Genomic DNA, 27,360 nt, shown 5'->3' with positions numbered 1-27,360 from the left:
CGACTTGCTGAACATGAAGTAGGACTGAGTTAGTTTTCATATAGGATATACCTGTTTTCTTATAGGATATACCTGTACCTATAATCCTAGTCATATTCCTTCTTCGGAAATCCCTTTTTCATTTCAGCATTCCTTATTTCTCCTTTTACTAGACCTGAATTTGATCACTTACACTGATTTAACTAAAAATCATAATTGGTCCTTCTTTATCAGCATTGAGTAGTGTCGTAATGCACTTGCAGAGCAGCGGGGCCACCGGACAATCGAGATGCCAAAGGAGCATTCAAGGACAATAAGGCCATTGTGGAGAAACTAAATTAATTCTTTGCTTCAGTCTTCACGGCTGAGTATGTGGGAGATTTCAGCACCTGAGCCATTCTTTTTAGGTGACAAATCCTGAGAAACTATCTCAGATTGAGATGTCATTAGAGAAGGTTTTGGAACAAATAGATAGATAAATTAAACAGTAATAAGTCACCAGGACCAGATGGTATTCACCCAAGAGTTCTGAAGGAACTCAAATGTGAAATTGCAGAACTACTAACTGAAGTCTGTAACCGATCATTTAAATCAGCTTCTGTACCAGATAACTGGAGGACAGCTAATGTGACGCCAGTTCTTAAAAAGGGCTCCAGAAGTGATCCCATCAATTACAGGCCAGTAAGTCTGATTTCAGTATCCGGGAAATTGGTTGAAAATATAGTAAGGAACAGAATTGTCAGAGACACAGATGAGCATAATTTGTTGGGGAAGTGTCAACATTGTTTTTGTAAAGGGAAATCATGCCTCATCAATCTACTAGAATTCTTTGAGGGGATCAACAAGCCTGTGGACAAGGGGGATCCAGTGGATATAGTGTACTTAGATTTTCGGAAAGCCTTTGTCAAGGTCCCTCACCAAAGGCTCTTACATAAATTAAGTTGTCATGGGATAAGAGGGAAGATCCTTTCATGGATTGGTAACTTGTTAAAAGATAGGAAACAAAGGGTAGGAATAAAAGGTCAGTTTTCAGAATGGAGGGGGTAAATAACCGTGTCCCCCAGAGGACTGTACTGGGGCCAGTCCTAATCAACTTATTCATAAATGATCTGGAAAAAGAGGTAAACTGTGAGGTGGCAAAATTTGCAGATGATACAAAACTACTTAAGATAATTAAGTCCCAGGCAGACTGCGAAGAGCTACAAAGGGATCTCACAAAACTGGGTGACTGGGCAACAAAATGGCAGATGAAATTTAATGTTGAGAAATGCAAAGTAAGGCACATTGGAAAACATAAATCCCAACTATGCATATAAAATGATAGGGGTCTAAATTAGCTGTTACCACTCAAGAAAGAGATCTTGGAGTCATTGTGTATAGTTCTCTGAAAACATCTACTCAGTGTGCAGCGGCAGTCAAAAAAGTGAACAGAATGTTGGGAATAATTAAGAAAGGGATAGATAATAAGACAGAAAATATCTTATTGCCTCTATAAATCCATGGTATACCCACACCTTGAATCCTGTGTGCAGGTGTGGTCGCCTCATCTCAAAAAAAAAATACTGGAATATGAAAAGATTCAGAAAAGGGCAACAAAATTATTAGGGGTATAGAACAGCTTATTTACTCTTTCTCATAACACAAGAACTAGGTGTCACAAAATGAAATTAACAGGCAGCAGGTTAAAAACAAAGGGAAGTAGTTTTTACACAACGCACAGTAATCCTGTGGAACTCCTTGCCAGAGGATGTTGTGAAGGCCAAGACTATAAGGGTGTTCAAAAAAGACATAGATAAGTTCATGGAGGATAGGTCCATCAATGGCTATTAGCCAGAATGGGCAGGGATGGTGTCCTTAGCCTCTGGTTGCCAGAAGCTTGGGATGGATCACTGACATGATGATTACTTGTTCTGTTCATTCTCTCTGGGGCACCTGGCATTGGCCGTTATTGGAAGACAGGATACTAGGCTAGATGAACCTTTGGTCTGACCCAGTATGGGCGGTCTTCTCTTCTGTATGGAGAAGTCAGTAGAAATTTTTTTTTGAACATTTAAACCTTGTCGTACATGGTAACTTATGTATTAATCAGTTGAGTCAGTTTTTTGTATTTCATTGCTTTCCTAATTTTAATTTATTCATCTAGTAAACTTTGTAGACATGAAATATTGGAATCTTTTTTATTATCACGTGAGGGACAGTAGTGAGGGTAAGATGTTGCTTGGGTGTTGTTCATGTGTGGCTGTGTAAGAGGGAAATTCCAATATTTTCTGATTCTATTGCTAATTCTTGGAAATGAATTTTAAAGTTAAAAATTGATAATTTGAAACTGGCTGCTGTACTGAAAGATCCAGTTAGTTGTGTGTGTGGTGTGAGGTTTTTATTTCCTCTCTCTGTGGTAGTCTGAAACAATGGTTTCAAATAACTATTAATTATCTGAACTGCATATTATTTTCAGGTACTTTCAAGTTTACAGCTGTAATGGCTTTTCAAAAATATAATCCTAATACAACTATTATAGATTTTTAAGAAATTAGAGTATTTATTATTTGGACACTTACAATTTATTTGAAAAATGTTTAGCCTCGTTTTAATTGGAAATAGACTTTGTTTATAGTAGAAACAATGTTTAATGTTTATTTTGCTTATTAGAAACTTAGAAAGTTTAATTTTTCACGTTAGTTTAGCGTGGTGGACAGAAGAAACATTAGTCCTTGCTAAGCTTTCATTGTAATTGGGTAAAACAGATACACATTTACACTTTTGTAAGAGTGTTAAGTTTGGCAAACTCAAAATGGCAGTGTGTTTGAGGTGCTTCTTATGGGCACACGACAAAGTCATATTAGACAAATGTACTTAGTTGCTGCTTTAACATATGGTATCATCTGGCAAATGAATGGATGGGCTGGTTAAAGAGCATAGGGAATTGGCTAAATGATAAACAGATGAGGGTGGGGAAATGCTTATATTATTTCTCCACCCCCCGCCCTCCAAGAACCATATCTACTGTGGGGATTCTCATCACTGGTGATCAGTCAACTGGCTTAGTCACACTAGTGCAAATCCCTAATATAGAAGAGCTAAAATCTGCTGTATAAATTGTGATTTGTACCAGTATCTTCCAGTAGCGGTTTGTAGAGGTGCAGGTGCACCAGTGGTTGGCCACTGGTGGCTGAAATCAGGGAAAATCCCCAGTAGTTTGTGAGAGAGATCTCTGATGGATTTGGAAATGGACTGGAAACAAGTACAAATTTTAGTTTGTGAGTAATGTTTAATGTTTCTGGAAAGAGGCTAGAGAAGGTGCCACATTTTAGAGTTTTGGATGAAAAGAATAAATGCATCTAACAGCATTATTACCTTTTTGTAAGAAAGTAAAAAAAGACAATCTCATTAACAAGTCTGGAAAATTAGAAAAATGAGAATTTTCTGTGACAAAAGAAACTCAAAAGCACGGTGAAAAGTAGGTTTTTTGGGGACTTACAGATCAGGAAACGGGAAATAATTTTCTTATATTTAAGCCACTGGTTAACATCCTGGCCAGGTGAGTAGTGAGAAAGTTGCTAACATTTAGCAGCTTTGTGGGGAAATGAATTGGTTGTTTGTCCATTTTCTAAAACCCACGATTGCACTTAGGGCTAATAGTCATCTTTATTCAGAGCCTTGGCAGAGAAGCCAAGGCTAAAGTGGGCAACTGAGTTGTAGTCATTCCATGGCAGTGCTGGGACATTTCAGTAGGGCACTAAATAAGCTTGCACTAGTGCTGTACAAGTCTGTGAATATATAGGATTTATTTGTTAAGCTTTCTTTAGTGCTTCATTTGCGTGAAAAATTTGAAAAAAAAGTATACTTGTTGCTGACTTAGAAAAAGTCTGGGAGATACAATTTATCAATATTATTTAGTATCATAAATATCTATGGTTCAAGTGGGTAACTGAAAGACAGATTTCATGACCTGAAAAGTTTATTATCTAAAATAAATGATTAAAACCTGAGAGGAAGGGAGAACAAGGATAATGGCAACAAGATAATGTGTTTGCTTTGGTTTTTAAGTATTATTGAAGGCTTAGAATATTTTTTGAAATGCATGTATGACTTTTTTTTTCTGCTGGGAAGGCTAAAGTTTGTAGTCTTCATGGAAAAATGTATTTTGAGAAGATGAAGGCTAGAATAGTTATTCTTCCTCTATGTTTTAATCTAAAAATGTTGAACATTAAATGAACACCATGAATTTGAAATCTACCGAGTTCTAAAAAAAGAATTAAAAGTAGTTTGTTACTATCCCAATAGCTGAATCCCCTGTTGATTTTTGTGTTATGATCATTTTCCTACGTTAAAAATACTTTTCAATCCTTTTTTGCTGTGTGAAAGATTTCACAAATAAGGGGGAAACTGACTATGCCAGGGAGATAGTGAAATTTACTTATATGCAAATTGCTGTCAAATACACCAAGAAAACAAACTGGTCTTTGGTTACAGGAATTTTTGAGGTTGCTTGTAACCGTAGTAGATTAAACATTTAGACATGATGTTTAAGTTGATGGTATTCCTTTGAATTTAATATACTTTGATCTCTGAATAGTGGAATTGGCACCAGAGCACGCCTACTCTATCTACCACCGTAATTTTCCTAAGAATTCTTTTGTTTGTGTAAACATCTATATGGGGCTAATATTTAAAATGAAATTTTTGTATATTCTATAGAAATATCGGTGTCAGGATGAAGATGCACCTTCACAGGAGCATAGCTCTTCACACGTTACCAGTGAGGTGACTGGTCCAGAGTTGGTTCATGTATCAGAGAAGAGCCTATCACAGATTGAAAATATACATGGATTTGTTTCCCACTGTCACATTTCACCAGTAAAGGTAGGGATTTTTTTAATGTAAACTATTTTTAGTAGGTGTTTGAAGCAATGAATTATTGCTTTAACAAACTTATGGTATTTTGGAAAATAGGTCTTGTTTGACAAACCTTTTTTTAAGAAATTACAGATTTAGTTGATAAAGGTAACTATGTTGAAGTAATATACTTAGATGTTTGTAAAGTGTTTGACTTGGTAACATAACATGCAGAGTGAAAAAATTATTAAAAAACAAAGCATCAATAAACATGTTAAAAGGATCAGAACTGGCTAACTGACAGATCTCAAAAAGCAGTTGTCATGGGAAAATCATCATTGAATGGGAGTGTTTGTAGTGAGTTTCCCTAGGAATCAGTTCTAGGTCTGATACTGTTCAATGTTTTTATCAGTGTTATACAAGTAAATATAAAATCATTGCTCATAAAATTTGTGGATTGTGCAAAGATTGGCAGCATGGTTAATAATGCTGAGAAGAGGGCAGTAGCACAGAATGATTTGGATCAATTGCTAAGCAGGGAAACTAGTGACTTGAAAAGGATTTAGAGTAGCAGCCGTGTTAGTCTGTATTCTCAAAAAGAAAAGGAGTACCCGTGGCACCTTAGAGACTAACAAATTTATTAGAGCATAAGCTTTCGTGAGCTACAGCTCACTTCCTAGCTCACGAAAGCTTATGCTCTAATAAATTTGTTAGTCTCTAAGTTGCCACGGGTACTCCTTTTCTTTTTGAAAAGGATTTAGAGATCATAATGGGCAGGAAACTGAAAATGAGCAGCCATCATAGTGCTGTGGCAAAAAGGACTATTATGCAATCCTTAGATATGAATGGGGGGTAGTCAGTATGAGTAAGGAGGTGATTTTACCTTTTTATATGGCATTGGTGAAACCAGTACTGGAATACTATGTGCGGTTCAGGTGTCCACATTTTTAAAAGGATGTTATAAAACTGGTGCTGGGAAGGGGTATAAAAATGTTGCATGTTGTTGTTATAATAGGAGCAGTGTCTCTTTAACAGCAAAGTTACTGTGTTTGAACTGTCAAAACTGAATGCATTCAGAACTTTAGATGTACCTTCCTCTTCTGAACAGTTTGAGAACGTACTGTTAGGTATGAACATGGCTTGTCTGTGTTGCATAATCATACTTCGCTCTTCCTTCATAGAGATACTGCAGATGGTCAAAAAACCAGTCTCTGTGAAAAGTAGATTTTATTGCACTCTACCTGTCTATACCATACATTGCTATAATCTTGAGCAAAAATATATGGCTCAGTGTAGTGGGCTTTGTGAAGAGCTGAGACATGCAAGATGTATTTAGTTGTCTAAGTAGAGTGGAGGGTTTTTTTCTGTGAAGAAGCATATCAGTTTCATAGGAGGAAGAGCAGCCTTGTCAACTTGCCCAGGTAGTGGTGTTTTTTTTTTTTTTTGCTTAACAAGGAGCAGTTTATCTTAGTTACAAAGACAGATATGCATAACCTTATCTGAGTCATAGCAGTCATCTTAGAAAAACATGTGAAAGAGGAAATTTAGGAAAATCAAAGTACGAAATTTGGTTTAAGAGCTTATTTAATACTGATTAGAAAGTCATCATGTTCCTAATCCACCTAAGTCTTTTTCCATTTTACAAAACCCCACTGGGTTTAAAAGAAAAAAAATTATGAGAAAATGGCTCTCAATTTTGTGGCAAGTGCAATCTGCTGTTGATAAATGTAGCAATGTAGAGAATTTGCTCCTTCAGTAGTCTGACAGCAACAGCTAGTTTAGAAGTTAATAATATATAATAATAATATAATATATATAATATAATATAATAATATAATAATATATATATATAATATAATAATAATATTTTGTATGTCACTTGCTTCTAAATTAAATGTGACTGATCAGACAGTAAAAAGAAAAGGAGTACTTGTGGCACCTTAGAGACTAACACATTTATTTGAGCAAATATGCTCAAATAAAATTGTTAGTCTCTAAGGTGCCACAAGTACTCCTTTTCTTTTTGCGAATACAGACTAACATGGCTGCTACTCTGAAACCTGATCAGACAGTCTAACTTTTGATATCTGGAAAGATATTGGAAGAAATTATTAAACCTATAATAGGGTTATATGGAATAGTCCAGCAGATCATGACAAATCAATCCAATTTCCTGGCCTACTGGAGTGTGTGTGGGGGAAGTTATGGATGTGATGTATCTTGATTTTTTAATAATGTTTTGATGCAGTCCCACATGGCATTCTCATAAGCAAACTAGGGCAATGTGGTCTAGATGAAATTACTAAAAGATGAGTGCACAACTGGTTGAAAGTGTACTCAATAGTAATTATTAATCAGTGGTTCTCAACTTATTTATCATTGTGGGACGCAATGATCTTTAAATATTCTAATTGATCTTTAAATATTCATGGTAAATAGGCCCAATGGCCTGTGATGGGATGTTAGATGGGGTGGGATCTGAGTTACTACAGAGAATTCTTTCCTGGGTATCTGGCGGGTTAATCTTGCCCATATGCTCAGCTGATCGCCATATTTGGGGTCGGGAAGGAATTTTCCTCCAGGGCAGATTGAAAGAGGTCCTGGAGGTTTTTTGCCTTCCTCTGTAGCATGGGGCACGGGTCACTTGCTGGAGGATTCTCTGCTCCTTGACGTCTTTAAACCATGGTTTGAGGACTTCAGTAGCTCAGACACAGGTGAGAGGTTTATCGCAGGAGTGGGTGTGTGAGATTCTGTGGTCTGCATTGTGCAGGAGGTCGGACTAGATGATCATGGTGGTCCCTTCTAATCTTAAAATCTATGAATGTGTTACCTGGGCCACAGATTGAGAACCACAGTGCCTCCCCAAGCCCTCCCACAGATCGCTATGCCCTCCCCCACCCAGAGACCCTCTCAGCAGAGTGAGGCCAGGCACGGGGCTGGGTGGTAAGGCAGCTGGGCGGCAGCCCGAACCCGGACCCAGCTGTGCAGGGCTGTGCTGCAGCCCCAATCACAACCTGGAACCTGTTGTGTGGGGCCAGGTGGCAGCCCCGACCTGGACCTTGTTGTATGGGGCCAGGCAGCAGCTCTGACTCTCGACCCTGGACCCCACTGGGCTGGGCAGCCAGGACCCTAGATCCTGCTGCAGTTGACACTTAGGCAACCTTTAAGATACAGCTGGGCTGCAGCTTTGTGCTAATTGGACCACATGCGGGCCGTGGGTTGAGGACTGTTATTAATAGTTCGCTGTCAAACTGGGGGGAATGTGTCTAGTGGGATTCCTCAGGGTTGGTTCTGAGTCTCGTACTAGTCAATTTTTTTATTAATAACTTGTATAATGGAGTGGAGAGTGTGCTTATAAAGCTTGTGGATGGCACCAAGTTGGGAGCAGTTGATAGCACTGTAGAGGCCAGGACTAGACTTCAAAATGACCTTGATGTATTAGAGAATTGGTCTGAAATCAAGATGAAATTCAATAAAAACAAGTGAAAAGTATGAAACTTGGGAAGGAAAAATCAAATGCACAAGTACAAAATGGGGAATCAGTAGTATTGCTGAAAAGGATCTGGGGGTTTTAGTGGATCGCAGTTGAATGAGTCAACAATGTGCTGCAGTATGTGAAAAAGGCTAATATCATCTGGGGTGTATTAGTAGAAGTGTTGTTTGTAAGACACAGGACATAATTGTCCCAACCTACTTAGCACTGGTCAGGCCTCAGCTGGATTACTGTGTCCAGTTCTCAGTGCAATATTTTAGGAAAGATATGGACAAATTGGAAAGTCCAGAGAAGAGCAATGAAAATGATAAAAGATTTAGAAAATCTGACCTCTGAGAGCAGGTTTAAAAAAAGTGGGTATGCTTAGTCTTGAGAAAAGAAGACTGAAAGGGGTCATGATTAGTCTTCAAATACGTTAAGGGCTTTGATAAAGAGGACCGTGATGAAGTTGTTCTTCATGTCCACTGAAGGTAACTAGCCTGTTCTATCGTTTGAAATTTAACTAGAATTTAGCAATGTACAATACAGTTGTCTGAGAGGGGTTGGCCCCGAGATGAGCTACGGTAGTGAGGTTGTCATTAGATTAAGGACCCTGCAGGATAGGAACCCCTCCCCCAGCTCCAGCATGCCAGGGGAGAGAAGCCCCAGCCATGCCTGGGGCCGAACGGGGCCGAGCCACCTGTGGCTGGGCCTGGGACAATCCACCTGCGCCGCCCCAGCAGGTCCGGGGGGCTGGGCCCGATCCAACGGCATATTGGGCTGTATTAGTAGAAGCATTGCCAGCAGATCGAGGGAAGTGATTATTCCCCTATATTCGGCACTGGTGAAGCCTCATCTGGAGTACTGCATCCAGTTTTGGTTTCTCCACTACAGGAGGGATGTGAACATATTGGAGAGAGTTCAGCGGAGGGCAACGAAAATGATTAGTGGGCTGGGGCACATGACTTACGCGGAGAGGCTGAGGAACTGGGCTTGTTTAGTCTTCAGAAGAGAAGAATGAGGGGGGATTTGATAGCAGCCTTCAATTACCTGAAGGGGAGTTCCAAAGAGGATGGAGCTCGGCTGTTTAAAGTGATGGCAGATGACAGAACAAGGAGTAATGGTTTCAAGTTGCAGTGGGGGAGGTTTAGGTTGGATATTAGGAAACACTATTTCACAAGGAGGGTGGTGAAGCACTGGAATGTGCTACCTAGGGAGGTGGTGGAATCTCCTTCCTCAGAGGTTTTTACGGCCCGGCTTGACAAAGCCCTGGCTGGGATGATTTAGTTGGGGATTGGCCCTGCTTTGAGCAGGGGGTTGGACTAGATGACCTCCTGAGGTTCCTTCCAACCCTGATCTTCTATGATTCTATGGTTCTGTGATACGGCTGGGCCTGGGTTGCTCCGCCCCAGAGGTCCAGGTGCTCCATCCGCGGCTGGGTCTGGGTCTGGGTCTGGGTCACGCCTCAGCAGATTTGGGGCCGGGGAAGGGGCACCCCTCCCCTGGCCGCTCCCTGGCTGTGGCAGGTCCTTGGGCGGGTTCCCTGAGTGCCTGCGCAGTACTGAATAGTCTGCTGCATGGCTGCACAGCTTACAGGTAACTTAGTGGTATGGGTTTAATTAGTCCTGCCTGAGTGTGGGAGACTGAACTAGATGATCTCTTGAGATACCTTCCAGCCTTACATTTCTGTGAGTCTATGATTTAAGGTGAAACTGAGTGTTCAGTGAAGGAGGTTTAAGGATTCACAGATCTATTTAATCTCATGTAAGTGTATCCAGTTCAAAAAGAGATTTGTTTTACATGATTATTAATGGTTTTAGTGGAAGCTTCCGAAATATAACTTCATAGGTTTCAGAGTCTATACTTTGACATTCCTTGTCTAGTTTTTAACAGCAGAGGTGGTGGATGGCTCATCCTTTTTATGGCTCAGGGACCTCTAGACTTTTTTCCTGTTTCTTGGAACGTGGAGTCACAGCATAATTAGAGGTATCTATTTTGCAGGATAAATAGGTTAGATATTTGCGAATCTTAGTTTACAAGCAAACCAGTGGTATTCCATGTGCTTGTGACACCCATTGTTTGAACAGCATGTCAGCTGAGTGTTTGCTTTTGCCCTTGCCATTCATACATGTGTTACAGGAGCCTAATTAACTATCTAAAAAATATTGCAGGTTTTAGAGTAGCAGCCATGTTAGTCTGTATTCGCAAAAAGAAAAGGAGTACTTGTGGCACCTTAGAGACTAACAAATGTATTTGAGCATAAGCTTTCGTGAGCTACAGCTCACTTCACCGGATGCATTCAGTGGAAAATACAGTGGAGAGATTTATATTCATAGAGAACATGAAACAATGGGTGTTACCATACACACTGTAACTAGAGTGACCACTTAAGGTGAGCTATTACCAGCAGGAGAGTGGGGCAGGAACCTTCTGTTGTGATAACCAAGGTGGGCCATTTCCAGCAGTTGACAAGAACATCTGCGGAACAGTGGGGGGTGGGATAAACCTGGGGAAATAGTTTTACTTTGTGTAATGACCCATCCACTCCAGTCTGTATTCAATCCTTAGTTAACTGTATCCAGTTTTCAAATTAATTCCAATTCAGCAGTCTCTTGTTGGAGTCTGTTTTGGAAGTTTTTTTGTTGAAGTATTGCCATTTTTAGGTCTGTGATCGAGTGACCAGAGAGATTGAAGTGTTCTCCAACTGGTTTTTGAATGTTATAATTCTTGACGTCTGATTTGTGTCCATTTATTCTTTTACGTAGAGACTGTCCAGTTTGACCAATGTACCTGGCAGAGGGGCATTGCTGGCACATGATGGTATATATCACATTGGTAGATGCACAGGTGAACGAGCCTCTGATAGTGTGGCTGATGTGATTAGGCCCTATGATGGTGTCCCCTGAATAGATATGTGGACAGAGTTGGCAACGGGCTTTGTTGCAAGGATAGGTTCCTGGGTTAAAAGAAAAGGAGTACTTGTGGCACCTTAGAGACTAACAAATTTATCTGAGCATAAGCTTTCATGAACTACAGCTCACTTCATCGGATGCCACAAGTACTCCTTTTTGCGAATACAGACTAACACGGCTACTACTCTGAAACTTGTCATTATGCAAGGCACTGAATTTAGCCGTATGGAGTGGAAATCTATTAACTTCATGAAAAAACTCATACAGATACAGAGGAATGCATCCGATGAAGTGAGCTGTAGCTCACGAAAGCTTATGCTCAAATAAATTTGTTAGTCTCTAAGGTGCCACAAGTACTGCTTTTCTTTTTGCGAATACAGACTAACACGGCTGCTACTCTGAAACCTGTTTGGAGTTGAGAACACAATGTGAGTGTTGGGTCATGTGCGTTTGCTTAATTTGAAATAGTTCTGTTAAGAACATAAGAATGGCCATACTGGGTCAGGCCAAAGATCCATCCAGCCTAGTATCCTGTCTACTGACGGTGGGGTGGCCAATGCCAGGAACCTAACAGGTAATGTCTAGTGATCTCTCTCCTGCCATCTATCTCCCCCTCTGACAAACAGAGGCAAGGACACCATTTCTTACCCATCCTGGCTAAAAGCCATATTAAAGTTTCTTAAGTCTAGAGCAGCTGGTGACAAGGTGCTGGCTCTGCCCATTTACAGGTGAGAAAAGATGAGAAGGGAGATAAAATGAAGAGCAAAAGGAGGCAGCGTGTTTAAAAGATCAAACTCATCTCCTTAAAGACAGCTGAAAATATGGAAAAACATTGTAATTATTACCTGGAAAAGTAAGCAATTGCTGTAGTTGCCCCATGGAAGTTATATAATTAGAAATGGAGGGGAAATGAGCTGTGTGATCGCAAACAGGAGAGGAGATAATCCCGTGAGACAATATTTCTACTAATATTACTCCTGTGGGAAATCTGTGCCACTGCAGCGCAGCAGAAAAATGCTCTTCCCCCATAGATTCTCTTTGCTTCCTTGCAGGAAATGGTTTCTGTGGGGAAGCAAAAAGAAGCTGCACCAGTGCTCACTCACCTCTCCCCAGCAGCTCAGACACATCTGTTTGGGCAGTGGGGTAAGAGGTAAATCACTGGGGAGAGGGGGAGTCTGTGGATGCACCACTAATACCATTGGGCGTTGGTCCCAGCTGGGGTGGGAGAGGAGGATGGAGATAGAGTTCCCCTCCTCCTTCTGTGCACAGAGCAGCCAGGGCTGACTCAGATCAACTTCCAGAAATTTGCTCTAGGTGCAGGAAGCTTTGCACCGTGGGGAGGGGGAGGGAGAGGGAGAGGAAGCTTGGTGGGAGGGGGCCTGGGTGTGGGAGGGGAGTGTTCTGGGGGAGGGGAAGAGAGGGGCTTGGGTGCAGGGGCATCTGGATTGAGCGGACAGGTGTAGCAGCTCCCTGCACAGTGACCCCCCTCCCCACGACCCCACATCAGGAGCCTGCCACACCCAGAACCCCCCACTTAGCCCCCCTGATCTCCTACCTCACCAAGCCTCACTCCCTGCATCAGGAGTCCCCCCTCCCCCCACTGAGCCCCAACCCTGAGACGTCAATTAGTCCAGTCCCCTGCACTCATGGTGGACTACATAATGTAGGTTGTACTCTGAAATTCATTTGAAATGTAAGAAAATCTGAGATGTTGGAGGAGAAGTTAGTATAAGGAGCACATACTGTCTTAAGTGAGCATCTTCAGTACATCTGTAGGGAACTTTGTGAAATTTTGAGATGTGCTAAATTTGTACCATTGGCTCTGCTCTTTAAATATATGCTAGTATTTAGTTAAAGTGAGTTCCCATTTCTTTTTGGAAGATTTTTATGCCAGGGAATTTAGGTAAGCATGGATGGAGTGAGATGGGTGGCTGTCATGTGTTCTGGGCACCAGTTCCTAACATCTGTTTTTGACTGTCATTCAGCATTACAGTAGAACCTCAGAGTTATAAACACCGAGAATGGAGGTTATTTGTAACTATGAAATGTTCGTAACTCTGCACAAAACGTTATGATCTTTCAAAGGTTTGCAACTGAACATTGAATTAATACAGCTTTGAAACTTTACTATACAGAAGAAAAATGCTGTTTTTAAGCATCTTAATTTAAATGAAACAAGCACAGAAACACTTTCCTTACATTGTCAAATCTTGTATAAACTTTTCCTTTATTTTTTAGTAGTTTCATTTAGCACACGTATTTGCGATTTTTTTTTTTTCCATCTTGTCTCTGCTGCTGCCTGATTGCGTACTTCCGGTTCCAAATGAGGTGTGCAGTTGACCGGTCAGTTCGTAACTCTGGTGTTCTACTCTACTGAATAGTGATTTTCAACATGTTTTGGTTATCTGTCCTCCCAACTCTGTTGCTTTGTTTTCTCTCTGCTTCTTCGGAGGCAGATTGAGCAGCATCCAGTTTCTTTATAACTAAAACAACAGAGAAAAGCTTCAGAAACAGCAAAAAAAAAAAAAAAATCCCCTAAATAAAATTCCACTGATTCCAATCATTAAGGGTTCAGTTTGCTTTGTATGCAGTCATACTGTTGAAAGAGTGAGCACTGATTATTCTCCCTGTGCTGGGATGGACTCCTCTGCATCTGAGGAGAAGAAGGCCATCTTGTCAGATCCTTCGCTTGGATATCAATCAGTCCTTGTAACAGAACACCCAAGCATGGACCAAACTGTTCTGGTAGCAAGAACGGCTTCAGCTGGGTCAACATGGTCCATCGCCCTCTGCTGAGATATGATGATTGAGAAGATATGCGTGGATGGGCATACTTCACCCAAGGTGAACTGCTGTCAGTTCTCAAAACCTCCACTGTCCATTTGTTTGCCAGATTCAATTTGAGTATAGTGGCAATGGTTTTAAAAACAACAACTACAAAGAAACCTAAAAGGAAGGCCAGAAGGGTGAGATCCTGAAAGGTAGTTCGGAGCCTTTTAATAGGAGTTGGGCAGCTAACTGCCTTTTTGTGTCTTTGAAAATCTTTCGAACATGGATAATGAAGACTTACAATCTTGTGAGGCCAACTTCTCTTCTTTGAGGGAAGCTGGAAAAACACTTGAGTTGCCTGAGATCAGAGAGAACCTCATAGCACCCTTGAGCCCTTCACAAGTTTTTAGCTCTGAAGGCCAATTCTTCCTATAGTAGAGAGCTGGTGTCTTTCATCTCAGTGGCCAAAGGACCTTATTGCTTGAATGAATTACGGAGCTCCAAGGAGGAGAGAGGGTACATTAGACACTATTTAACAAGGTGCATGCATGTAATGCAGACTTCCCTTGCTTTTGAAAAAACTTATCTGGGTTACAGGAGAAGCACTGGAGGAAATAGGAGTATCTGCAAAGCAATGGCAGGAAGGAGAGAAATTAACTAGAAAATATTTTTATACTTTGCAAAATCTTTTTCTTTGTGGTGGCAGATATTCAAACTATTGTAATTGATATGATGGAAAAATACTGGAATAATCCCTACTTCCCAAGAAAGAAAAATAACTTGAATATGGGTTTTCAAAGCAGGAACTGGGGAGTTGCAAGCTCCCTTCCTTTTCTATGGCTTGATGGGAGGAGAATCCTGAAACATTTTCTCTTGTAGAAATATTGAAAATACTGAAAACCGCTAGGATAGAAAAATTGATTAGAGTAATTTGACTTCAATGTAATTGATACCAATGTATTTTCAGAGAGCTCAGCCACTAGGTGGTGGTGCTACAACAGAGGATGTCTGCATCCCTTATTATAACAGCTGCATGAATTAAGATTGGCTCTTTTCAGTAAATTGGAAAGTGAATGTTTTTATTTTCATTTAAAAAGAAGTATAAGCAGCAACAATTAGCTATTCCCAGACCTCCCACAGCGGGCAGCTCTCCTCGGCACTGGTTCCTCCGGCACCAAGGATGGACCCGGTACAGGTGGCGTGTTCCACCCCAGAGCCGACAAGAATGTCAGCACTGAGCCTGACTATGACCCCTGCAGCAGACGCGGAACCCCCTCAGGGTGCCTCTAAACAGCCATCGGAGCCGGCTAAGGCAAAATCGCTGCAGACATTGGCTCACGCTCCATGACCGACAGCACTGCAGCCCACAGAGCAGTAATGATTTTAAATCAGGCTGATGTCTCCGTGGCCCCAGAACCTGACTCTCCTAGGCACCGAGCGTTCACTCTTTGAACAGTCGCTCTCACTACCCAACCTGGCCGCCCTCACTAACAGTGAGAATGATATGCAGCAGCAGGCAGAGTTTTCCCTGCCTGAATTTCTACCCACACCTGAATCATACCCATTTCAAGACACGGCACCTCACAAGAACCAGCCTCAGTTTTCCTACTTTGTCCCCCCATGGACGGGGCCCCACTTTTCCTACCCTATGCACTGGCCTCAGTGGTACCCTTGGTCGGCCCCTCCTGCCACTCCTTCTCACAGACCCTCCACCAGACCACAAGTCTGCTCTGCACCTCTATCTCCAGCTACATCTAGAGCTCCTGAACCCCCCCTTGAAGATGTGGGCTATGAACCTTTCCCTGAATCACCTGTTAAACGTCCCCTCAGCTGCAGATGAAACTCTCCACCTCCACAGAACGTGGACGATTTTAAGCAGTTCCAGGAACTTTTCAAGAGGGTGGCACTCAGCCAGGACATTCCATTAAAGGAAGTGCAGGAGACACAATACAGACTCCTCAAAAGCCTCCAACCGTCTGTTCCCTCAAAGATCGCACTATAAACGAAGCCCTCTTGGAACTTGCTGACACTCTATGGCAGACCTCTGCCTCCATCCCACCAACATGTAAAAAGGCTGAACCTAAATATTATGTACTTGCTAAGGATGTAATTTCTTATTTTCCCACCCACAACCCAATTCTTTTATGGTGGTTGCAGCGATGCACAGAACAAAACAGCCACAATACTGGACCACTCCACAAGACAAGGACTCAAACGGCTTGACCTTCTGGGCTGCAAGATTTATACCTCCTCCACTCTGCAGTTCAGAATTGCTAATTACTCTGCCCTCTTCGCAAGCTACGACTTACAACTACAATAAGCTATTTGACTTTACCTCCCCTATCTTAGAGGACAGAAGAGCAGACTTTAAATCAGTCCTTGTCGAAGGTCAGCTGGTGTCTAGGATGGCGCTATAAGCATTCCTGGACATGGCAGACACAGCAGCCCGCACTACTGCTACCGCAGTGGCGATGTGCAGGTCTTCCTGAATGTCTGCATCTGGTATCACTAAAGATCTGCAGACCAAAGTGGAAGACCTTCCTGATAAAGAGAAATTTTTCAAATTTTCAAAAAAAAAAAAAAAAAAGTCCTTCACACCAGGAAAGACTCTAGGGCCACTCTGTGCACACTGGGGATATACTGTCCTTCCCTAGGAGACAATGGTATCAACCTTATTAGAGGTCCCGCACACAACAAAATCACCGGCCCCGGTCCAGACCATATGATATTAGGAGGAACCGCAACAGACCTCCCAGGCGCAAGCAAAATCATGCGCAACCAGCTACATCCCACACATCGGGAAACAAACAATTTTGAAGCATTGGTCAGAGATCTGCGTGACCATCCCTTGGCACCACCGCCTATTTCTCCATTTGGCCACTGCCTTCAGTTTTTCCTCCATGTCTGGCAACAAGTCACACAGGACCGATGGGTCCTGGACATAGTACAGTCAGGCCACTCCATCCCTTTCATATCATGCCCGCCCACCCTTCCCTGTCCCTCTTCAGGGACCCCTTTCACGAGCAACTATTTCTAGCAGAAGTGGCTCAACTTCTACAGCTAGGTGCAGTGGAATCTGTACTGGCACATCGGGGAAAAGGGTTTTACTCTTGCTATTTTCTGACCTAGAAGAAGGGCAGAGGATGATGACCTATACTAGACCTATACAGACTGAACAAATTCATACGTGTACAGAAATTCAAAATGGTCACATGGGCAGAATAATACCCGCACTGGAACAGGGGGACTGGTTCACAGCCCTTGACCTACAGGATGCCTGTTTTCACATATCCATTCACCCAGCACACAGATGCTTCCTGCGATTCACATTTGGACATGACCAATTTCAATACAGAGTGCTATCATTCAGACTCTCCACAGCACCGAGAGTGTTCTCCAAGACTCTAGCAGTAGCCCACCTACGCAAACACAGAATTGTACTTTTCCCCTACCTAGACGATTGCCTTATTAAAGGCAGTTCATACGACGAGACATTAAAGGCAACTTATTTTACCATCTCCTTCTTCCATCGTCTAGGCCTGCAAATAAAATTCCAAATATCCACCTTGATACCCACACAGCAAATGAAGTTCATCGGAGCTCACCTGGACTCAATTCTGACCAGAGCCTCACTCCCACACACCAGATTCCTTGTCATTATGCACCTCATATGCATGCTCTCCATCCTCCCAGAATAGAGGCACGAATGTGCCTGCAGTTTTTTGGCCACATGGCAGCCACCACCTTTGGTCAAGTACACCAGGCTACATACGAGATTCCTTCAGGGTTGGCTCAGCTCCAACTACAAACCCAGCAGAGACAGCTTCCACATGATGCTAACTCCTCCAGCAAAGGTATTAGCCTCCCTACAATGGTGGACAAAAACAGAAAACTTATGCAAGGGCATCCCCTTCCATCAAAATTCTCCTGTGCTCATGCTCATGATGGATGCTTCCCTGATAGGTTGGGGAGCTCAGCTAGGAAATTACACGACAGAGGGCCGATGGTCCCTATCAGAGACATGTCTGCACATAAATCTTCTAGAGCTCAGAGCAGTTGGATACGCCTGTCTTCACTTTCTCCTTATCATATGGAACAAATCTATTTGGGTCTTGACAGACAATATAGAATGCATGTTCTACATCAACAGACCGGGGAGCACGAGCGCACTCCCTATGCACAGAAGCCATCCAACGATTGAATTGGTGCATAAAACATTACATAGAGATCACTGCTTCCTACCTGTCTGGATGTCACAACATTATGCTCAACAGACACTTCTCTCAAGAACATGAATGGGAATTGCATCCCACGATACTATGACAGCCCTTCTCCCACTGGGGCACCCCATCGATAGATTTGTTTGCCATAACACAAAACCACAAATGCCATCTACTCTGCGTTCTTCATTCCGTGGAACAAGACGCTCATGTATGCTTTTCCACTGGTCCCACTGATGCACAGGGTCCTGCGCAAGATCAGAGAGGACAAGGCCAGGGTCATACCTATTGCCCCAGCTTGGCCCAGAGAGACATGGTATCTTTACCTGCTGTGCATGTCCATCTGCCCTCCAAGAACTCTTCCCAACAGGCCAGATCTGCTTTCCCAGGACAATGGTCGGATTCTCCACCCGAAACTGCAGAAACTCCATCTGACGGCGTGGTTCCTTCCTGGGTCCAAACCCATGAACTAGCTTGTTTGGAGCAGGTCCAACACGTCCTCCTGCACAGTAGACGAGACTCCACTCATAAGACTTGCCTGCAAAAGTGGAAACGTTTCTCCATATGGTGCTTCCCCAGACACTTGCTACAGAAGACCGCGCCCCTCCCTGATCTCTTAAGTTACCTTTTACAACTAAAAAAGAACAGACTCTCTCTCAGCTCTATTGGAGTACACCTCACGGCGATTACCACCTTCCGTGACATGTTGGATGGGTTTTCACTTTTTGCCCACCCCTCCATAAAATTCTTCCTCACGGCCCTTCAAATCCTTTACTCTGAGATTCATCCACCAGCAGCTACCTGGAATCTGAACCTAGTTCTCTGAGGTCTTTGGAAACCTCCCTTAGAGCCCCTGGCTACCTCGAGCCACTGGCTACACGTGTCTATGAAAGTAGCTTTCTTGGTTGCCATAATGTTGTCGAGGAGGGTTGGGGAAATAAGTGCACTATTGGCCTACCCTCCCTACACGATTTTCTTTAAAGACAAGATTACAATGCGACCCCACCCCAAATTCCTTCCCAAGGTGGTGTCCACCTTCCACCTCAACCAGCCAATACATCTACCTGCATTTTACCCCAAACCTCATAAGAATTCACAGGAAGTGGCATTACATACCCTTGATGTCAGACGTGCACTTGCGTTTTATCTAGACAGAACTAAGGCATTCCGTAAATCCCTTAGATTATTCGTGACCACTACTGAATGATCGAAGGGTGCTGCTGTCTCTAAGCAATGACTCTTCAAGTGGATCTCTGAATGCATCAGGTCCTGCTACTAGAGTGATGTCAACATCCGTTGCATTCCTGCAAAATGTACCTATTACCGACATATGCAAGGCGGCCAGGTGGACATCAGACCACATGTTTGCCAAACGTTACGCTGTCACACAGGATAGCACGGCAGACATCATAGGAGGCACACAGTACTGTCTACTGTTATCACTGCCACAACTCCAAAGTCCCACCATCCAGAGTGGGTACTGCTTCACATCCACCTGGAGTGGAGCACCCATAGGGACAGCATTTGAAGAAGAGAAGGTTACTCACCTTGCAGTAACTGAGGTTCTTCGAGATGTGTCACCTGTGGGTGCTCCACTACCCACCCTCCTCCCCTCTGCATTGGAGTACAAATCAGACAACTCTACGGTAGAGAAGGAATTGAAGTGGTGTGCGGGACATACGCGTAGAGACAGACCCTAACGCCACTGCAAGACAACAGCTGGGTGTGTGCGTCCTGACCAGGCATTGCTACCGAAGATCTCCGATCAACGGTGCAAGGATGCACCGTCACCTGTAGTGAAGCACCCACAGGGAGACACATCTCAAAGAACCTCAGTTACTGCAATGTGAGTAACATCTTTCCGAAAGAAAATTTCCTTTTCTAAGTGGGGGGAGAGGTAGATACAATGGAGGGTAGAGATAGGGTCCAGAGTGACCTAGACAAATTGGAGGATTGGGCCAAAAGAAATATGATGTGGTTCAACGAGGACAAATGCAGAGTCCTGCATTTAGGAAGGAAGAATTCCATGCGCTGCTACAGACTAGGGACTGAGTGGCTAAGCAGCAGTTCTGCAGAAAAGGACCTGGGGGTTACAGCGGACGAGAAGCTGGATATGAATCAGCAGTGTGCCCTTGTTGCCAAGAAGACCAGCAGCATATTGGGATGTATTAGTAGGAACATTGCCAGCAGATTGAGGGAAGTGAGTCCAGCGGAGGGCAACGAAAATTATTAGGGGGCTGGGGCACATTACTTATGCAGAGAGGCTGAGGGAAGTGGGCTTGTTTAGTCTTCAGAAGAGACGAGTGGGGGGGGGGATTTGATAGCAGCCTTCAACTACCTGAAGGGGGGTTCCAAAGAGAGTGGAGCTCGACTGTTCTCTGTGGTGGCAGATGACAGAACAAGAAGCAATGGTCTTAAGTTGCAGTGGGGGAGGTTTAGGTTAGATATTAGGAAATACTGTTTCACCAGGAGGGTTGTGAAGCACTGGAATAGGTTACCGAGGGAGGTGGTGGAATCTCCATCCTTAGAGGTTTTTAAGGCCCAGCTTGACAAAGCCTTGGTTGGGATGATTTAGTTGACGTTGGTTCTGCTTTGAGCACAGGATTGGACTAGATGACCTCCTGAGGTCTCTTCCAACCCTAATATTCTATGAAACAAACAGTAACCTCATCACTTTTTCATAAGTGGGGCAAACCATTAGGCTTTACTTGGAAGGTCTGACTTTAACATGTGGCAGTCTGTAGCCAAGTTCACAAACTCGCTGCCGGAGGATTCCAAGCAGGAGTTCCTGGCTACTTTAGAGGAAGGGAGGAATGTGGCATGACCCTCCCTTCAGGCAGTCTCTGACGCAGTGGACTCAGCAGCCAGCTCCATTGCTTCGGCTGTGTCAATGAGATGAGCATCGTGGCTGCTATCTTCAGGGCTGATGACGGAGGCCCATCAGTCAATTCAGGACAGTTTTTAATGGCCTAGCCCTGTTTGCAGAATACATAGAGGCATGATTATGAGGGTTTAAGGACTCTAGGGCTACTCTGCGTTCCCTAGGTCTCTATATGCTGGCCCCCAATAGCAGGAGGTCACAACAATCTCAAAGATCGAGTGGTCAGGCCCGACTGGAAAAAGGGCAAGGGTTACAAGCACCGTCTAGGCCAACAACCAGTCTTGTCCTCCCACTCGGGCTCCTCCTGCTACCCATCTGGAAACAAGCAGTCGTTTTGAGGGTACGCCTGAGGGTGACCTTCCAGTCTGCAGCAAGGATCCTGCATTGCTTTTGTTTTCAAACCATCTGCTTCCTTTCCGCCCTGCATGGGTAGATATAACATCGGACCAGTGGGTCCTCAGCACAGTGGCAGTAGGATATACCCTACAGTGTATTTCTATCCCCCTGCCCCACTCCCTTTCCCTGTCCCTCTTTAGGGACCCTTCTCATGAGCAACTTCTCACCCAAGAGGTGCAAGCTCTCCTGCGAGTAGGGGCCGTGGAAGAAGTCCCCATGCATCTAAGGGTATGTTTTCACTACCCGTCGGATTGACGGGCAGCGATTGATCCAGCGGGAATTGATTTATCATGTCTAGTCTAGACGCTATAAATCGATCCCCTGAGCAGACTCCTGTAGACTCCTGTACTCCAGCTTTGCGAGAGGCGCAGGCAGAGTCGACGGGGGAGTGGCAGCAGTCAACTCCCCGTGGTGAAGACACCAGGGTAAGCCGATCTAAGTATGTCAACTTAAGCTATGTTATTCACATAGCTGAAGCTGCGTCACTTAGATCGATCCCGCCCACTCACTCCCAAGGCAGACCATGGCTAAGAGGGAAAGGGTTCTACTCTCGATCAGTGTTCCCTCTAATTTTTTCCATCCATGTGTGGAATGAATTTTGTTATGTGCACCAAATTATCGAGGTAATATGCAGATGTGCGCCACCAGTAGAAACAAAAAATCTAGATACAATACATATTTTTAAAAAGTTACTATAGGGATAATTATTTCAGCCAGGACAGCTTAGGCATTTTAGAATTCACTACTCAAAAGAATTAAATTTAAGCCTAAGAGAGAAATAAAAATTATGAAATACACAGACCAGTCAAAAAACTCAAATAACAGCATTTTGAAAGAATAAAATTACAGTAAATGTGTGTATTGCCGGAAGTGTCAAGAAGTAACAACAATAATACAAGTATGTGTTGGGAGGTGAGAGTGAAAGTGAGTGTGAGAGACTGAGACCTGGACAAGGTCCTCACAATTCCGCCACAAGTAGTTACTGCTCTGGAATGGTGGTCCGAGCTGGGCAATATGTCAGAAGGGACACCCTTTGCGACTCTGAAACCCACAATCGTACTAGTGTCGGACACAACCAACCTGATCTGGGGGAACACTCAAAACCCCAAGGGTTGTGGTCCTGGGAAGAGCTTGCACTGCCCATCACCATCACAGAGCTCAGGGCCATCCATTTGGCTTGCAAAGTGTTCCTTCCTCAACTGTCCCATCAGGCGGTACAGGTGTTGATGGACAATACAGCCTCCATGTACTATGTCAACAGACAAGGAGGGGCACAGTCTTGGCCCTCTGCCAAGAAGCTTTCCAGCTGTGGGAATTCTATATCCAGCATGCCATATATATCGAGGCTCTACATCTCTCTGGCATCCAAAACATGCTGGTGGATTGCCTCAGCAGTTCATTCTTTTCTCATCACAAGTGGTCCCTCCACTCGGAGGTCGACAAAATGATGTTCCAAAGGTGGGGAACTCCCCAAGTGGACCTGTTTTCTACCAGGCAGACCAGGAAGTGCCACCGGTTCTGCTCCCTTCAGGGGCTCGACAGCAGATCGCTTTCCAATGCTTTTCTACTGTCTTGAACAGCCGACCTGATGTATGCCTTCCTGCAATCCTACTCATCAGTGGGGTCCCTCCGGAAGATCAAGAGGGGCAAGAGCAGAGTCGTCATGTTTCTCCCAGCATTGGTTCAAGATGCTCATGGACTTGGGAACAGCGCCCTCATGGACGCTTCCCAACCGTCCAGACCTGCTCTTTCAAGATCATGGGAGGTTGCTGCACCCAAACCGTACTTCTTTTCACCTCACAACATGGATGCTGCGTGACTGAACCCGGAGGAGCAGGCCTGCTGTAGTCAAGTCCAGCGAGTTCTGTTGGCGAGTAGAAAGCCCTACACTAAAGTGGCTTACCTGGTGAAGTGGAAGCGCTTCTGCTGGACGTTGGAGCAGAAGATCTCTCTGACCTAGTCTTCTCTGCAGTCCATTCTGAATTACCTGCTTTACTTGAAACATCAGGGCATGGCCGTCTCCTCGATCAAGGTGCCCCTGGAGGCCATATTGTCCTTCCGTCCCTGCACCTAGGGTAGATCAGTATTCTCGCGTAAGATGACTGTCAGGTTCATAAAAGGCCTTGAGAGACTTTTTACACCGGTCTGGAACCAAGAGCCTCAATGGGACCTAAACCTAGTCCTCTCTCAGCTCATTGGCCCTCCCTTCCAGCTTCTAGCCTCCTGTTCTCTTTCACATCTGTCGTGGAAGGTTGCTTTCCTTGTGGCTATCACTTCAGCAAGGTGGGTCTTTGAGATTAAAGTTCTTATGTCAGAGTCCCTGTACGTGGTGTTCTACAAGGATAAGGTTCAGTTGCGTCCTCATCCTGCTTTCCTTCCAAAGTTGGTGTCGCCTTTTCATGTTAGCCAGGATGTTTTCTTCCTGGTCTTCTGCCCAAAGCCTCATGAGTCCAATGAGAAGAGGCATTTGCACATCTATCTACACATAAGAATGGCCATACTTGATCAAGACCAGTCATCCATCTAGCCAAGTTTTCTGTCTTGCGACAGTAGCCAGTGCCAGGTGCGTCAGATGGAATAAACAGAATAGGCAATCATCGAGTGATCCATCCCTTGTTATCCACGCCCAGCTTCCAGCGGTCAGAAGCCAGGGGTGTCCAGAGCATAGGGTTGCATCCCCAACCATCTTGGTTAATAGCCATTTATGGACCTATCTTCCATGAATGTATCTAATTCTTTTTTTGAACAATTTTTTTTGTTACAGTTTTGGCTTTCACAACACTCTTTGACAACAAGTTTCATAGGTTGATTGTGCCTTGTGTGAAGAAGTACTTCCTTATGTTTGTTTCAAATCTGCCATCTCTTAATTTCATTGGGTACCCTCTGGTTCTTGTGTTATGTGAAGGAGAAAATAACTTTTCCATACTTACTTTCTCCGCACCATTCATGATTTTATGAACCTCTATCATATTCCCCCTTAGTTGTCTCTTTTCCAAGCTGGAAAGTCCCAGTCTTTTCAATCTCTCCTCATAGGGAAGCTGTTCCAGACCCTTTATCATTATTGTTGCCATTCTCTCCATCTTTTCCAATTCTTTTTTTTTTGAGATGGGGTGACTAGACCTGCACACAGTATTCAAGATGTGAGCCTACCACGGATTTATATAGAGCCATTATGATATTTAGTGTCGTCTTATCTATCTCTTATCTAATGGTTCCTAATTTTGTTAGATTTTTTGAGTCCCACTGCACGGTGAGTGGATGTTTTCAGAGAGCTATCCACAATGACTCTAAGATCTTTCATGAGTGGTAACAGCTAATTTAGATCCCATAAATTTTGCATATATAGTTGGGATTATGTTTTCCAATGTGCATTTCTTTGCATTTATTAACATTGAATTTCATCTGCCATTTTGTTGCCCAGTTTTGTGAGATTCATAGATTCATAGATACTAAGGTCAGAAGGGACCACTCTGATCATCTAGTCCAACCTCCTGCACAGTGCAGGCCACAGAATGTCACCCACCACTCCTATGAAAAACCTCACCCATGTCTGAGCTATTGAAGTCCTCAAATCATGGTTCAAAACTTCAAGGAGCAGAGAAGCCTCCCTCCAGTCAACCATGCCCCATGCTACAGAGGAAGGCAAAAAAAACCTCCAGGGCCTCTCCAATCTGCCCTGGAGGAAAACTCCCTCCCGACCCCAAACATGGCAATCAGCCAAACCCTGAGCACATGGACAAGATTCACCAGCCAGATACCCAGGAAAGAGTTTTCTATAGTAAATTAGATCCCATCCATCTAATATCCCATCTCAGGGGATTTGGCCTATTTACCCTGAATATTTAAAGATCAATTACTTACCAAAATCCCATTATCCCATCATACCATCTCCTCCATAAACTTATCGAGTAGAATCTTAAAACCAGATAGATCTTTTGCCCCCACTGCTTCCCTTGGAAGGTTATTCCAAAACTTCACTCCTCTGATGGTTAAAAACCTTCGTCTGATTTCAAGTCTAAACTTCCTGGTGGCCAGTTTATACCATTTGTTCTTGTGTCCACATTGGTGCTGAGCTTAAATAATTCCTCTCCCTCTCCTATATTTATCCCTCTGATATATTTATAGAGAGCAATCATATCTCCCCTCAACCTTCTTTTAGTTAGGCTAAACAAGCCAAGCTCCTTAAGTCTCCTTTCATAAGACAAGTTTTCCATTCCTCGGATCATCCTAGTAGCCCTTCTCTGTACCTGCTCCAGTTTGAATTCATCCTTTTTAAACATGGGAGACCAGAACTGCACACAGTATTCTAGGTGAGGTCTCACCAGTGCCTTGTATAACGGTACTAAAACCTCCTTATCCCTACTGGAAATGCCTCTCCTGATGCATCTCAAAACCGCATTAGCTTTTTTCACAGCCATATCACATTGGCAGCTCATAGTCATCCTATGATCAACCAATACTCCAAGGTCCTTCTCCTCTTCCGTTACTTCTAATTGATGCGTCCCCAACTTATAACTAAAATTCTTGTTATTAATCCCTAAATGCATAACCTTACACTTCTCACTATTAAATTTCATCCTATTACTATTACTCCAGTTTACAAGGTCATCCAGATCCTCCTGTATAATATCCCGATCCTTCTCCGAATTGGCAATACCTCCCAGCTTTGTATCATCTGCAAACTTTATTAGCACACTCCCACTTTTTGTGCCAAGGTCAGTAACAAAAAGATTAAATAAGATTGGTCCCAAAACCGATCCCTGAGGAACTCCACTGGTAACCTCCCTCCAACCTGACAGTTCTCCTTTCAGTAGGACCCGTTGCAGTCTCCCCTTTAACCAATTCCTTATCCACCTTCTGATGTTCATATTGATCCCCATCTTCTCCAATTTAACTAATAATTCCCCATGTGGCACGGTATCAAATGCCTTACTGAAATCTAGGTAGATTAGATCCACTGCATTTCCTTTATCTAAAAAATCTGTTACTTTTTCAAAAAAGGAGATTAGGTTGGTTTGGCACGATCTACCTTTTGTAAAACCATGTTGTATTTTGTCCCATTTACCATTGACTTCCATGTCCTTAACTAATTTCTCCTTCAAAATTTTTTCCAGGACCTTGCATACTACAGATGTCAAACTAACTGGCCTGTAGTTACCCGGATCACTTTTTTTTCCTTTCTTAAAAATAGGAACTATATTAGCAATTCTCCAATCATTCAGTACTATTCCTGAGTTTACAGATTCATTAAAAATTCTTGCTAATGGGCTTGCAATTTCAGGTGCCAATTCCTTTAATATTCTTGGATGAAGATTATCTGGGCCCCCCGATTTAGTCCCATTAAGCTGTTTCAGTTTCGCTTCTACCTCTGATATGGTAATATCTACCTCTATATCCTCCTTCCCATTTGTCATGCTACCATTATCCCCAAGATCCTCTTTAGCCTTATTAAAGACTGAGGCAAAGTATTTGTTTAGATATTGGGCCATGCCTAGATTATCTTTAACCTCCGCTCCATCCTCAGTGTTAAGCGGCCCCACTTCTTCCTTCTTAGTTTTCTTCTTATTTATATGGCTATAGAACCTTTTACTATTGGTTTTAATTCCCTTTGCAAGGTCCAACTCTACTCGACTTTTAGCCTCTCTCACTTTATCCCTACATGTTCTGACCTCAATTAGGTAGCTTTCCTTGCTGATCCCTCCCATCCTTCCACTCCCTGTATGCTTTCTGCTTCTTCATAATCACCTCTCTAAGATGCTTGCTCATCCAGCTTGGTCTACATCTCCTTCCTATGAATTTTTTCCCCTTTCTTGGGATACAGGCTTCCGATAGCTTCTGCAGCTTTGATTTAAAGTAATCCCAGGCCTCAACTACCTTTAGATCCATAAGTTCTTC

General features: G+C 43.3%; 1 protein-coding gene across 27 annotated transcripts in view; it reads left to right on the top strand.

The window, feature by feature from the left end:
- DLG1 (discs large MAGUK scaffold protein 1) overlaps positions 1-27,360 on the top strand; it is a 465,475-nt gene that overhangs the window by 128,808 nt on the left and 309,307 nt on the right. For 26 of the 27 annotated variants that reach the window (XM_043492523.1, XM_043492520.1, XM_043492519.1 and 23 more), the window contains one exon: positions 4,678-4,842. The exons of the other annotated variant lie outside the window; for it this stretch is intronic. In XM_043492523.1, the coding sequence (XP_043348458.1) occupies positions 4,678-4,842 (165 nt within the window). The remainder of the gene's footprint in view (positions 1-4,677; positions 4,843-27,360) is intronic. 27 annotated transcript variants of the gene reach the window in all.

This window comes from Dermochelys coriacea, chromosome 9, assembly GCF_009764565.3.
Source record: "Dermochelys coriacea isolate rDerCor1 chromosome 9, rDerCor1.pri.v4, whole genome shotgun sequence".
In the NCBI taxonomy this organism is placed as follows: domain Eukaryota; kingdom Metazoa; phylum Chordata; order Testudines; family Dermochelyidae; genus Dermochelys; species Dermochelys coriacea.
This window is presented reverse-complemented; position numbering and strand designations above follow the sequence as displayed.